General features: G+C 38.0%; 1 protein-coding gene across 6 annotated transcripts in view; it reads left to right on the plus strand.

Annotated features, from left to right (window-relative positions):
- Window positions 1-13,011, plus strand: part of SH3PXD2A (SH3 and PX domains 2A) — a 285,932-nt gene that overhangs the window by 154,734 nt on the left and 118,187 nt on the right. For 4 of the 6 annotated variants that reach the window (XM_058187650.1, XM_058187649.1, XM_058187646.1 and 1 more), the window contains one exon: window positions 4,350-4,378. In XM_058187650.1, coding sequence (XP_058043633.1) covers window positions 4,350-4,378 — 29 coding nt within the window. Of the gene's footprint in view, window positions 1-3,737; window positions 3,829-3,973; window positions 4,379-13,011 lie in introns of those variants that run through there. The other 2 variants (XM_058187647.1, XM_058187643.1) reach the window with 2 other exon arrangements.

The following is a 13,011-nucleotide window of genomic DNA, read 5'->3' on the forward strand; positions in this document are numbered from 1 at the left end:
ACTTTCGGCCATGACTGTATGTGCAAGCAACCTGTTCCCTCCTCCACAATGAAGTAGTTTCTCAATTTTACTCATATGGAATCTTAGTTGTGCACCATTTTATATCGTCTGTATTACAGGTAGTTGTTGATTTACTCTCATAATTAACACTTGAATTTCACTTGTTAAGCAAGGTGATTAAGTGAGTTGGCCCCAATTTTATGTTCTTTTTTTGTCATGCTTGTTAAGCAAATCACTGCAGTTAAGTGCACTGGCTGAGCGAATCTGGCTTCTCCCACTGTTTTTGCTTGCCAGAAGATAAACGTGAAGGGTGCAAATGGCAATCATGTGACCCAGGGCACTGCAACCATCATAAATACAAGCTGATGCCAAGCACCTAAATTTTGATCATGAGACCATAGGAATGCTGCAAAGGCGAAGACTGGTTGTATTCACTTTTTCAATACTGTTGTAACTTCACATGGTCACTAAACAAATGGTTTGTAAGTTGAGGACTATCTCTTTGTTTCCTTTTATGTATTTTAATTATTTCACCTATTTAACACTTTTCATAATTAAACAATGACTGCAAACTTTTCACATTGTACAAAAATTATATTCAGAGGATATGCTATCTTCTGATACAAATTAGTTCTGAACAGAGTAGTGCTTATTTCTAAGTAAATATTCATAAGACCAGGCTCTATGATACTTACACAGATCTGAATAAGACCTATTGGACTTATTTGTAGACAGTGAAAGTGCAGTTGTTTGGCAAGGACTGTTGTTTTATTTATTTATTTATTAATAAATAAAAGGAGTATATTGCTTCTAACTATTCAGTTCTATCCCTCTGTTTTGAGTAAGAGTCCTGGGGCAGCATAGTAGGAGACATACATACATGCACAGACTTAAGACTGCTATTATCTCTATGTGTAAACACTAGGGATTAAATCTTTTGCATTCAGAAGAATGCACTTTCCCATTAGGCCATCTTTCTTCTAGTGCACATGGAAGCAAATGCCTGTTTACAAACAGTAAGGTAGCACATAGCATATGGCTGAAGTTCACGCATTGCAACATCCAGACTATTTATCAGGACACTGATTTGGTTGGGAGTTTTAGGCAAAAAGTTATTTATCTGGCTCCTGTTTTTTTATATTTGTAGAAGCAAGGATATACCCCAGAGAGGATGAATACAGCTGACTCTGAGGAGTAGAGCCTGTTGTAGTGTATGCTTCTGATCTATTCCTTTATTTTCCAAGACAAACCAATGAAATTGAAGGAAGAAATATTCTATTCATTTCCTGATCTAAATCGCTGCATTGTGGACCTTCTTCAATCTGTCCCTTCACAATCTGGCTTGAGTTTTTCCTTAGATTCAGAATGGTTCCCATTGTATGGTATATTAAGCCCAAGAGCTCCAAATTCCTTGCCTCAAGCAAAAGGAACACATGAGGCAGACAGCATTTTTTTGAGATTATTCTGTTTATTTCAGAAAATGCAGAATGAAAACTCTCATTAGGAGAAGGATATGCATATAACCCTAAAGCATGATACCCTCCTGGCCTGCCTGAATAATATCTCATTAAGGCTCCAGTGCAATGAAAATATAAGGTTCACATACAAGCCACTCCACACACTATATGTTAAAAGTTATCTCCTCCTTCTATGAATCATATCATTTTACATCTGGGAGCCAATTAAATCTGATTTTTTAAAAAAGAAAATAATAAATAGAAATAATCTAGGAGCCATTACATTTAACATTTCTCACCTATACTCTTCTTTGAATAATCCTCATAAGTTCCATTCTTCTACAACTGTTTCATACAGACAAGCCGTGAGCTTTGAATAGAAACAGCTATAGCTTGTGTTATACGTTGCCTCTCTTTTTCAACTTGTAGAGTTATTATCGATCGCATGGACTTGTACAATTGTAGTCCTAATGAATCTGAATGTTGGTAAAAACTAGACAATTTGTGACATGTTTCAAAAATATTTCCTTACCTAAACAGAAAAGAATTACCAACAGCAAAAAAGCAATGGGCCTCTGGTGGCTCAGACTGCTAAGAAAGTCTGTTATTAACACAGCTGCTTGCAATTACTGCAGGTTCAAGTCCCACCAGGCCCAAGGTTGACTCCGCCGTCCATCCTAAATGAGGTAGGTATAATGAGGACCCAGATTGTTGGGGGGCAATAAGCTGACTTTGTATATAATATACAAATGGATGAAGACTATTGCTTAACATAGTGTAAGCCGCCTTGAGTCTTCGGAGAAGGACGGGATATAAATGCAAATAAAAAAAAATGGGAGTGACTTCTAACCTCCTGCCAGCTTGACCACAGCTAACTCTCCGGCAGCCAGTGGTGGGACCAGTTTACCCAGAGAGTCAGGACTGGTCTACCTGATATATAGGGGCTAGTGTATCTGGCTTCTGGAAAGCTAGGACAGGATCAGTCTACTGAACTGATGGTAGTATTGCAGCAACCACAGATTTGCCTAATTTTAGTCTCAGATTTTGGATGCATTATGTTGAGGTATCTTGAAACAGATATTGTTGCCCAACAATGCTCAGTTTCTCAAGTTAAAATTTACAAGCAAAAAAGAACGTTAGTAGTATATAGGCAAAGAGAAAAGAATTCTGATTTCCTCCATCCCTTAACCACTTTTCTAGCAGAAGAAGTTTCACAGTTAGGACTGAAAAAGAATATTTACCTAACATTTATTTTTTAAAACTAAATAGGAAAGCAGAGTTTTGCTTCCTTTTTGAAGACTCTACCAAAAATAGCAATAGCACTTAGACTTATATACTGCTCCGTAGTGCTTTATACTAGTATATAGCATAGTGCTGTATATTCTCTAAGCGATTTACAATGTCAGCATATTGCCCCAATAATCTGGTCCTCATTTTACTGACCTTGGAAGGATGAAAAGCTGAATCAACCTTGAGCCGGTTAGGATCAAACTCCAGCCTGTGGCCAGAGAAGTAGCCTGCAATACTGCATTCCAACTGCTGTACCACCACAACTCCTTTGCTTTGCCAAAAAAAAATGTCAAAATCAATATGTAAAAATGTATAGCCTTGCATTTAAGTATGGAGATTACTTTTTCAGTTCTTATTGCTTATGCATAGACCTAGTTAAACCCAATGGAACTTTAAACTGAATATATTAATACAGAATTATATTTAGATGGCTTTAACTATTGCTCACATTTTCTCCCATTCTACCTTACTTTTTGTAATATGGTGAATAAAACCATCTCACTTATTGGAATGGAGTAATTAATTTTCAAATATTATTACTAACATTAATATGCATATCAAGTTCACATTGTTTTCAGAGGCTCTGAGTCATTTACACATATTTAATTCAGTGTTGAAAAATATACCTAAATCCATCTGAAAAGCCAACAACAGGCAGGGAGAGAAAAAAAAGAAATGCTCGTAAACATTTTTTTAAAGGCCACATTTATTTCTTGTGGAAAAGGACTTTATAGAAGATTATAGAAACTCTTGATATGCATTAATTTTAAAAATTATATCCCTGAATCTCTCTCCAGTGTTACATAAAAACTAGCAACTTTTACTGAAAGAATCAGACATGGGATTGTGCTCTTTAAAAAGTATTTTGCTTTACTAGAAATACAAGAGATTCTTCTTAAGGACCAGCCATGCTGTTCTGCACCATGTGATATCCTGATAAGCGTGATCTTTCTTTCATAAAAGGCGCCTTGTCAAAAGAACTGGCTTGCTCTAGCTTTCATTTTGCCAATGAGGAAAGAAAACCATACCCAGTATTTGTTCTTATGTGAACGAAGCCAGAAAGGTTTTTCTCTTTATACAGGCAAGTGTTAGGAGAGATAACTAGAAGGAGCTGCCAGCAATGCAGATGGCAAACAGCTTTTGAAATCAGAGGATCTTGAGCATCACAAAATGCTGCCTAAAGCAAAATGTAGGAACTTTACAGAGAATAGCCGGCAGGCTTGTGCCTCTGAGTTGGAGGAGAACAATAAGGAGTTAAGAGTCAGCAACAGCTCTACCAGAAGCTTGATTTAAAGAGGGGAAAGAATTGATATCCTCTCTCTCCCCCTTCCTTTGCCTGGATGGTCTGGTCTCTCTGATAGATCACATGGGCTTTCTTATACTCAATTGCTGCAAGAGCACCAGCAGCTGCTGCTGCTGATCTAGGAAACTACATCGCGGCTGTTTAAGTGTGTCAATGCCTTATGGTCCCCAGCTCCAATTTAAAACCGAAGGATCCTACAATGTATCTCTGAATAAGCCGATAGGAGCTTGGGATCTCACCTTTTCCCCCCTTATGCTCCAGGATCTAACCATGTCTATCTGTTGTTGCCTTTTTTTCAGGGATTATGGATCCTCGAAAAGGAAATCAGGTAGGAGAGCCTATTCTTTTTTACACGTAAATGACTTGTTTTTGAATGGGAAGTGGGATATATGCAAGCTTTTTTTAAAAAAATGCTGTTTGAAATGCACTTGCTGCAATGGGGAAAGTAGTTACTAAAATTTATAGTTAAATAGATATTTCCTATTACATATTTAAATCTCCCTATTTCCAATTTATTGAACTGGTATTTTATTATATAAAAGCATATTATACTCCGGCAAATCAAAGAATTGTTTAATATTTGATTTTGCAGTATTGTAAATTTGCTTACACTAGAATCTGTTTGAAAGCAAGATAATTTCATCTTCTCTCCCAAAGCTCATATATCCTGGCCCAACCCTACAAACTGAAATACTTTGCTGTGGATTTAGTAACTGAATGAGACAAGTTCACGTGTTACTATCAAGTATTGTTTTCTGCACAGGGCCAAGATATCCTGCTGTGGAGGAGGCAATGGGTTTTGAAGTAGCTACTAAAGCACTGCAGATGTTAATTAATAATATGCAGTTAAATAATATTTGGCAAACAAACCAGAACCACCACACACCCTAAATGTTTATCTTCTTATAGGGATAACCATAAGAATAATTCTTAGTTATTCTATTGTGACACTTGAAATTTATTGATTGGCGTAATCATCCTACTCTGCTTTAAGGATTGAACTTAAATTGTTTGAGGAATCTGTGGAGAAGCCAAGACTGCTTCATATATCTTTACATACTTTAGAGAACCAACATGAATGGAAGAAATAGCTATGCAGTTGTAAAAAGGATGAGAAGACATAGCTAAGCAGTTGAGTATTGCTGTTGCATCCATTTAGGGAGTCTGATCTTCTTATAGGGAGTCACCATCCAACACTTGTTTCTGAGGAGGCCATACTGAATTATTGGGATTTATTTCTGAACAATATGTACAGTCCATTTGCAAATCGGTTATTCCTGATGCCTCTGCCAAGATTATATGTGAAGTAAATTCTGCTTTGGAATTTCCCTTTTAAATAGCTGCATGGCAGACAGTAAATTGCAGATGCAGCTTAACTTAAAAATGCAACTACAGAGAAATGTGTATTAATAGATTTCTCCCATAGACTGCATTCACACATGTATTAGTAATAATGTATTTTGATTTTGAGTTATTCTGAGTACACTCACAAGTAGAGAGAGAGAAATCTAAACTGGAGCTTAGATATAAATTCTTGCTCATATTATATATTGTTATATACACCTCATATAACTCATACTTATGGTTACCTGCATTTACTATGTTGAGACAACCTATTTACCCATTCCCCAGAATTCCTTTGACTTTCCCTTGTGCAGTGATCAACAAGGCCATAACTATGGGTGGATTTGTCAATGGGGAATGATTGTTTTCTGAGTCCTCTCAACTCAAGGAAGCTAGGAAATTAGCTTTTCCCAACTGGAGTAGAGCAAATAAATAAATCAGCAATATAACCATAAGCTGATAAATAATGTTTGAGCCTATTATTTATTGTCCCTCCTACGCCATAGAGAAAGAAATAGTAGAGAAATATTTACTGTACAGAAGGTCCATTTGGGAGCCACCCCATCACTTTGCCTCAGAAAGAGGCAGATAATGTAATCCTGAGAAATAGTTTTTACCATAAGATTGAACAATCGTTGTCTTAGTCTCTAAGACTCCAGGGACTGTTCTTTTTTTTTTAACTAACTAGATTAGATTTACATCTCAAGAGCAAAACATGCATCCTTCTGATCCAATTAAGCATATCATTTGAATATGAAAGGGCAGTAAATCACTTTATCTGATGTGTTCTTATAGCTTTCAGGATTAATACAATTGTGGTTCAATTAATCTGAGTTTTCTGAGTTTGATTAGCCTACACTCAAACATGAGTCATAGAAGCTAAATTCAAATATGGCTTAAACCACACTACTTGTAATTCACCATGTGGTATAAACCTAACTGTTGAAATGGGATTTTTTTCATTTCCTATAAATTTTGAAACAGCTATATAGATGCTTATGCCCGAACCAAAAACAGTCCTTAACCCTGAAATGCATATCATAAGGTGATTTATTCAGGACACAGTGAGAAGAGCCTCTTCATGGCAAATACAGACCTGAGATGCTTGTTTTCTTTTTAAATCTCAAAATATTCTGTGTCATACTTAAAATTCAGCATAGTATAAAATTTATCACATAGTGAGAACTATCTATCTTTCTATAAAAACAAAATCCATCTAAATTCTTTTTTTCCATGAGGGATCATACTATGGTTTTAAAGCTTAATGAGTTGTATGATTGTTAGAGTTTGTAGATTAAATTTTATGGTTTAGTATGCTATATAAGCATAGCAAATTGTAACTTGTCCAATATGCTATGGTTAAGCCATAAAAATGTGTTCATATGATGAATAGAATAGAATAGAATAGAATAGAATAGAATAGAATAGAATAGAATAGAATTTTTTATTGGCCAAGTGTGATTGGACACAGAAGGAATTTGTCTTGGTGCATATGTTCTCAGTGTACATAAAAGAAAAGATACGTTTATCAAGAATCATAAGGTACAACACTTAATGATAGTCATAGGGTACAAATAAGCAATCAGGAAACAATCAATATCAATATAAATCGTAAGGATACAAGCAACAAAGTTACAAAGCAACGAAGTTAAATATTAAAGTCTGTCAGTAACAATGGGACAACAACTTGTGTATTGGTGGCAAAAATAAACAGGTGACACGACAAACCATAGTCAACTATGTTTTGCTGGTTTTCGTACAATTTGCAAGGGATGGATAGCCAACACTTTAAAAAAGACATTTAGTTTTATTTTAGAAAAAAATAAACACCAAATGGTCGTCTAACAGAGCCAAAGATATCATTAGAAGATGATGGAAAAGAAGATGGAAAAGTCTGAAATACTTTTAGAAATACTGATGACATTTTAAAGCCGCAGCAACCTATTTTTGGTAGCTTAGTCTCTTATCTTCCCAGGAACAAAAAATGAGAGTATCTTGTCCAAATTCAATTTAAGATTTAAACAAAAACCTTATTATAGACTGTTTCAAACTAGTTAATGTGTCAAGGTTCCAGAAAAACCTCTTCTGCATAAAGAAAACTCAGAAGCCATTGTCTTTAAGAGTTCTTTACTAGCATGAGGAAACTGGCACACGATGAGTGAAATTCCAAAACTGAACTTCCGGATTCTTTTCCCAGTTATACAAACCCCAAGAGTCCCACCCCCCTGACCCCTTTGATGGTCACATGGTCCCACGTTCTCCCAGTTCATTCGAATATCTTCTCGCCACTCTTCCTGCAGATGTGAACACCATCCGACCTTGACCACCTGAAGAATGTTACCATACCCCTCAGCCCCCCTTCTTCCCCTCAGGGGAAAAATGTGGCAGCGTCTGGAAACCTAAAGTCTAGTATGGTTTCCAGGCCTGACATAATGTTCCTTTCCTAGTGCTGAAGAAACTCCAAGTGAAACAATTCAGAGGTTCTAATGCAGATATACTTCTTGTAAAACATTATCTGAGCTTTATCATTTGTTTTTAGCCATTTTCTATGATTCTAGTCAATGGGACTCAGTTGGAGATCACCAGAATAGGTAACATTATTGGGAGTTTTCATAGATAATCCAGCAGTAGGAAATTGATGTAATAGAATTTGATGTAATATTTTCACATGATGTTATATTAATGCATCATCTCTGCTTCCCTCACCCTACTAGACACTACAGTACCATGTAATGGTGAGATAGTAGAAAAGATTGTGAATTCTGTTTCCCCAACAAACTCAGAGCTGCCATGTAATTTTTGGGTCATAGTGATAAAAGGAGATGTTTTCATATACAACATAATATCTCTCTTTCAGTGTATAGATAGTTGAAATTCACATTGAGAAGAGTATATTCTCAAAATTGCCAAATTCTTCATTTTTCTTATCTGTGTTGTAAAACCCAAAAAGGCTTTTTTTTTCCAGTGACATATCATCTGCAGGAGGGACACAGTGGCTCAGTGGCTAAAACACTGAGCTTGTCGATCAAAAACTCGACAGTTCAGTGGTTCAAATCCCTACTGCCACATAACAGGGTGAGCTCCTGGTACTTGTCCCAGCTTCTGCCAACCCAGCAGTTCAAAAGCACGTAAAAAATGCAAGTAGAAAAATAGGGACCACCTTTGGTGGGAAGGTAACAGCGTTCCGTGCGCCTTTGCCATTTAGTCATGCCGGCCACATAACTATAGAGACGTCTTCAGACAGCCCTGGCTCTTCGGCTTTGAAACAGAGCTGAGCACCACCCCCTAGAGTCGGGAACAACTAGCACAAGAGGAACCTTTACCTTTTTATCGTCTGCAGGAGAGTAGAAATTTGATGAAGTCTAGGACAGGGATATTAAACATCAGACCCGCAGGCCAGATCTAGCCCATGGGGTGCTTAGATCTGGCCCACGGAGCCATCCTGGAGATAGCAAACGACCGACCCGCAACGCTTCTGCTAGCACCCTCTGCAGCCCATTTTTGGCCTGTAACACTCTGCTGGCCAAAATGAGCTGTGGGGCCTCCAGAGGCCTCCCCCGGCCCATTGCTGGCCAAAATGGAGTCTCCAGAGGCCTTCCCCTGCCTGTTATAGGCCAAAATGGATTTGACCCTCCCCAACCTATTTCCCATGGCTTTACTGTACTTACTTTTCAAAGATCTCCGGAAGAGGTTGAGCCACGTGGCAGAGAAGCCAAAGTCTTTTATTCAGAAGCCCGTGAAGCTGTAAGAAGGTGAGAGGTAAGGAAAGCAGCTTTCCCCATCTGAATAAAAGACTGGTTTCTCTGCCATGAGGGCCTGCAGGCTTAGTTTGGGCCCAGTCTGGTCAGCAATGAGCAGTCTCCTGCTTGCTGCTTACTGGTCAGTTTGAATGAAGGGGCTTCAGGGACTGGGGCATGGCAGCCAATCAACAAGGGGCTTGCAGTTCAGCCCGATACGGCAAAGGAAGCAACCTCCTCACTGATTGGCTGCTGCTGCTGCTGCCTCAGTCCCTGAAGCAAGAGGCTGTTGTGGTCCAGTCCAGGCCTAGGCCTGTTGGCCACATGGCCCCAGCTGAAGTCTTTTACTCAGAAGCTGGTGAAAATGTTTTCCTTAGATTTCACATTCTTACAGCTTTGCCATCATCTGAATAACACTTTGGCTTTTCTGCCAGTGGATCAGTCTCTGCTGGAGTTCTGGAGATCTTCAAAAAGTAAGTAATCCATAGGAAGTAAGTGGAGGAGTAAGTGGAATATGGGATGCTAGCAAAGCAGGCCCAATCTGTGGAGACCCGGTGGGGCAGGATGGGGGAGGAAGCAACTGTGAGGACCCCGGGGAACATGAGGTATCTCAGTGGATTGAGGGAGACCTTGGATGGCCTGCTGCAGCACTAGGCCCCACATGCTCTTCCCCACTTTGAGATACCTCATGTGCATTTAATGATCTGCACTTTTGATTAACAAATGCTTTGGGGAAAGCAGGGAGTGATCATGTTCATTTAACGTATTTCAATCAAATGAATTCTCGGGTTACAAATGTAACTGGCAGGCTCTATTATATTCATAACTTGATTACCTGTATAATTCCTGCCTTAGGGAAGTCCTGCCTTAGCACTTGGCCACCATAGGTTCCCCCTCACAAATCCTGTGCCACGCCCACCATGGCCACACCCCCTGGGTATGCCCCAACCCGGCCCTCTGAGGTCAAATACAACCCTGATGCAGCCCTCAATGAAATTGAGTTTGACATCCCTGGTCTAGGATAACCTATAAAAACTAGCCTTAGTAAACCTGAGTCTTGAGGAAACACCTTTTAGTGGATCTGCCACTGAAATGTCTTAAATTGGGGATGGAAGACTTTCTCTTTGAAATTCATTTCATCTTTAAAAATGTATTCTGCTATTGAGCAATTTTTTTTTACTGTTTTTGTGTCTGTCACCTTTCTTCTTTTAACAAAGGCAATAGATGGGTAAATGGATATGCATACCTAACAGGCAAATTATCGTTATTTGCCTGTTATGTATGCATATCCATTTACCCATCTATTGGTACGATATGGCTATATTTGATCCACATATGGCTGCCACCATATCATTTGAAAACCTATTTGCACTCATATGTACTCACACTCATTTGGACAAAAAATGAGTCCTTGCCTAACCTTAATCCTGACCCTACAAAAAGTTACTTGCTTTTGCTATGGATTTTACAAATCCAGGCCGAAGGCTGGATTTGTCACGCACTGGCCACATCCACACCTGTGTTAGCAAAGGGGGGAAAAGTCATGATGCATCATATGACGACAACGTGACGATGCAAGTTTGACATCCCTGGTCTAGGGTTAAGCAGCAAAACAGCTGGGATTTCTCTTTCTCATTTACGTATACATACATACATACATAAACGTGTGTGTTTGCTTATTTTGAGCAGGAAGGGAATGGTACGTGAAAAAAGATCCAACTGAAAACATCCTTCACATACAGTTCTTTCAAGAAAACAAAACAAAACTTAAGGATAATATGAAGTTGCTTCTTTACATTACATACTAGATCAGGAGGAGGATACATGTCAAACATGTATTTTACACACACACACACACACACAAACACACCCCTACTTCAAATAGTCAGAAGAAATTCTTTAGACTTATGAATGTGGCATCTCTGTGCTATATTAAAGCAGCCTGTCACATTTTGGGCTACCACAGGCCCTGAAAAATATTGCTGCTGCTTCAAGGAATCAACTCATAAAATATAATTCAATCCATAAAGTAGCCATATGTTTTTTTCATGCCAATGTGAAAGTCTGGGGGAAAATGGACTATTTTAATGATACCTGGAGAAGTGAATTAGTTCCTGAAAGTTCCAAAGCATTTCTTCTGAACCATTTTTTAAATACTGAAAACCCTATAGGTAGTCCTCAATTTGCAACCATAATTAATCCCAGAATTTGATCATAGGTTATGCTGGTTATTAATCAGATCTCCACATGACCATGTCAATTTTATTATCTTTATGCAGCAGACATTAAGTGAACATGGCAGTGGTTAAGTGAACACTTGGTCTGCATGGAGTGTTTTTTGCTGGAAACCAGAAGTAAATGTTGGTTTCAGACAAAAATGTAGTTACATGATTGTGACATACTGCAACTGATCATTATGGGACAGTTGAGAGTGCCCAAAATGCAATAACATGCCCTTGGGGTGGGGAGCAGCCAGCAGAATTTTGAACCCAGGTCATAAGTAGCCATGAGAAAGTCCATTGTAACTTTGAATGATCGACCAGTCATAAATCAAGGACTATCTGTACTATGTAGGTTAGGAGCCTCCTGGGTGATATGATTGCTTAGAGAGACTCATTTAGAACTAATACTTAGAACCTGTACTCATGCTTTGCATTGCGTGGCTAAATCAGTTGTTGCTTCCTAGAATATGGTGGGGTTTTTTTTTGTTTCTAGATAAAGTGAATAGCAGTCATGTAAATTGAAACCACTGCAGTCAACAGACGAAAAATCCAGAATAAAACAGATTAGAACAAATTAGAAGAAATTAAACAAATGTAATCTTTTTGCATTGGGCACTTTTCTGAGAAATCTCAGCTTCATGTGAAATGACTGCAGTGCAGCATGCTGGAAGGCAGGCTTAGGGAGAAGGTATGTGCTTTCTGCAAAGATTTGGCAGCTGAAATTCTTTCTGGCAGTCTTCTCTTCTGAAATATTTTCCTTTCTCTGTGATTTTTCTTAAATCTGGCTTGCATCATTTGAAAATCTTAATTTATTTTTATGAGCTGTCAGTGCATGATATGATTTTTGCAAGGTTCATACCTCACTGGCAAGTCTGCTAATGCCAACTAACTCTTCACAATATTTTTGTGAACTGTTCATATCCTGCTAAAGTTTTTCTTTGCCAAGGACCTTTTAACTTCACTAGTTAAGTTTGGACAAATGCTCCATAGTTTGCAGGCAGTTTAATAATAGCTTCAAGACAGGCTGCTTCATCTTATTCCAAGGAGGAGTGTGTTAACTCTGAAATGCAATAGTAAATATTAATGTTGACTAAATATGGACTCCCCAGCAGATCTTTTTGAATAGTGATTGATGCAATTTTCTTGTGGGCCTTCAAAAAGGTAGGATATATAGTTGGAACAAAGGACTGCTTGCAAACTGTATTTCATCAGTCCTTTTCACTGAAAACTGTCCTTTTTGAAATCTGGTCTCAATTAAAGTGTTAGATTTCGATCTTCCAACTGAAAATGGAAAAAGGGGAGTGCAGAGTTTTATAATTATGAGTAGTTTTCTTCACATTTTTATTCCATCCTTCAATGTACATATATATTCAAAGAAGCTTACACAAAAATGATAAAAGTTAATAGAATTGTCAGCAACAATCATTGTTAAATAGTTTAATAATTGTCAATTATTTTACAGGAGAGTGAAAAGATAGCAAAGTAGATTTCTTAGGGACAGAATTCTATAAATGGAGAACCATCATTGACACTTTTTGCCAAAATCTGTTTTACAGCAATTTGTGTAGAAACAGAGTTTTAAATATCAGTGCTTTGCATTGTGCTGAGAAAGAGAGCAGTAACTAGTAAAGATCTTTGAAGAATGAATGAGATACATT

This window comes from Ahaetulla prasina, chromosome 6, assembly GCF_028640845.1.
Source record: "Ahaetulla prasina isolate Xishuangbanna chromosome 6, ASM2864084v1, whole genome shotgun sequence".
Lineage (NCBI taxonomy): Eukaryota > Metazoa > Chordata > Lepidosauria > Squamata > Colubridae > Ahaetulla > Ahaetulla prasina.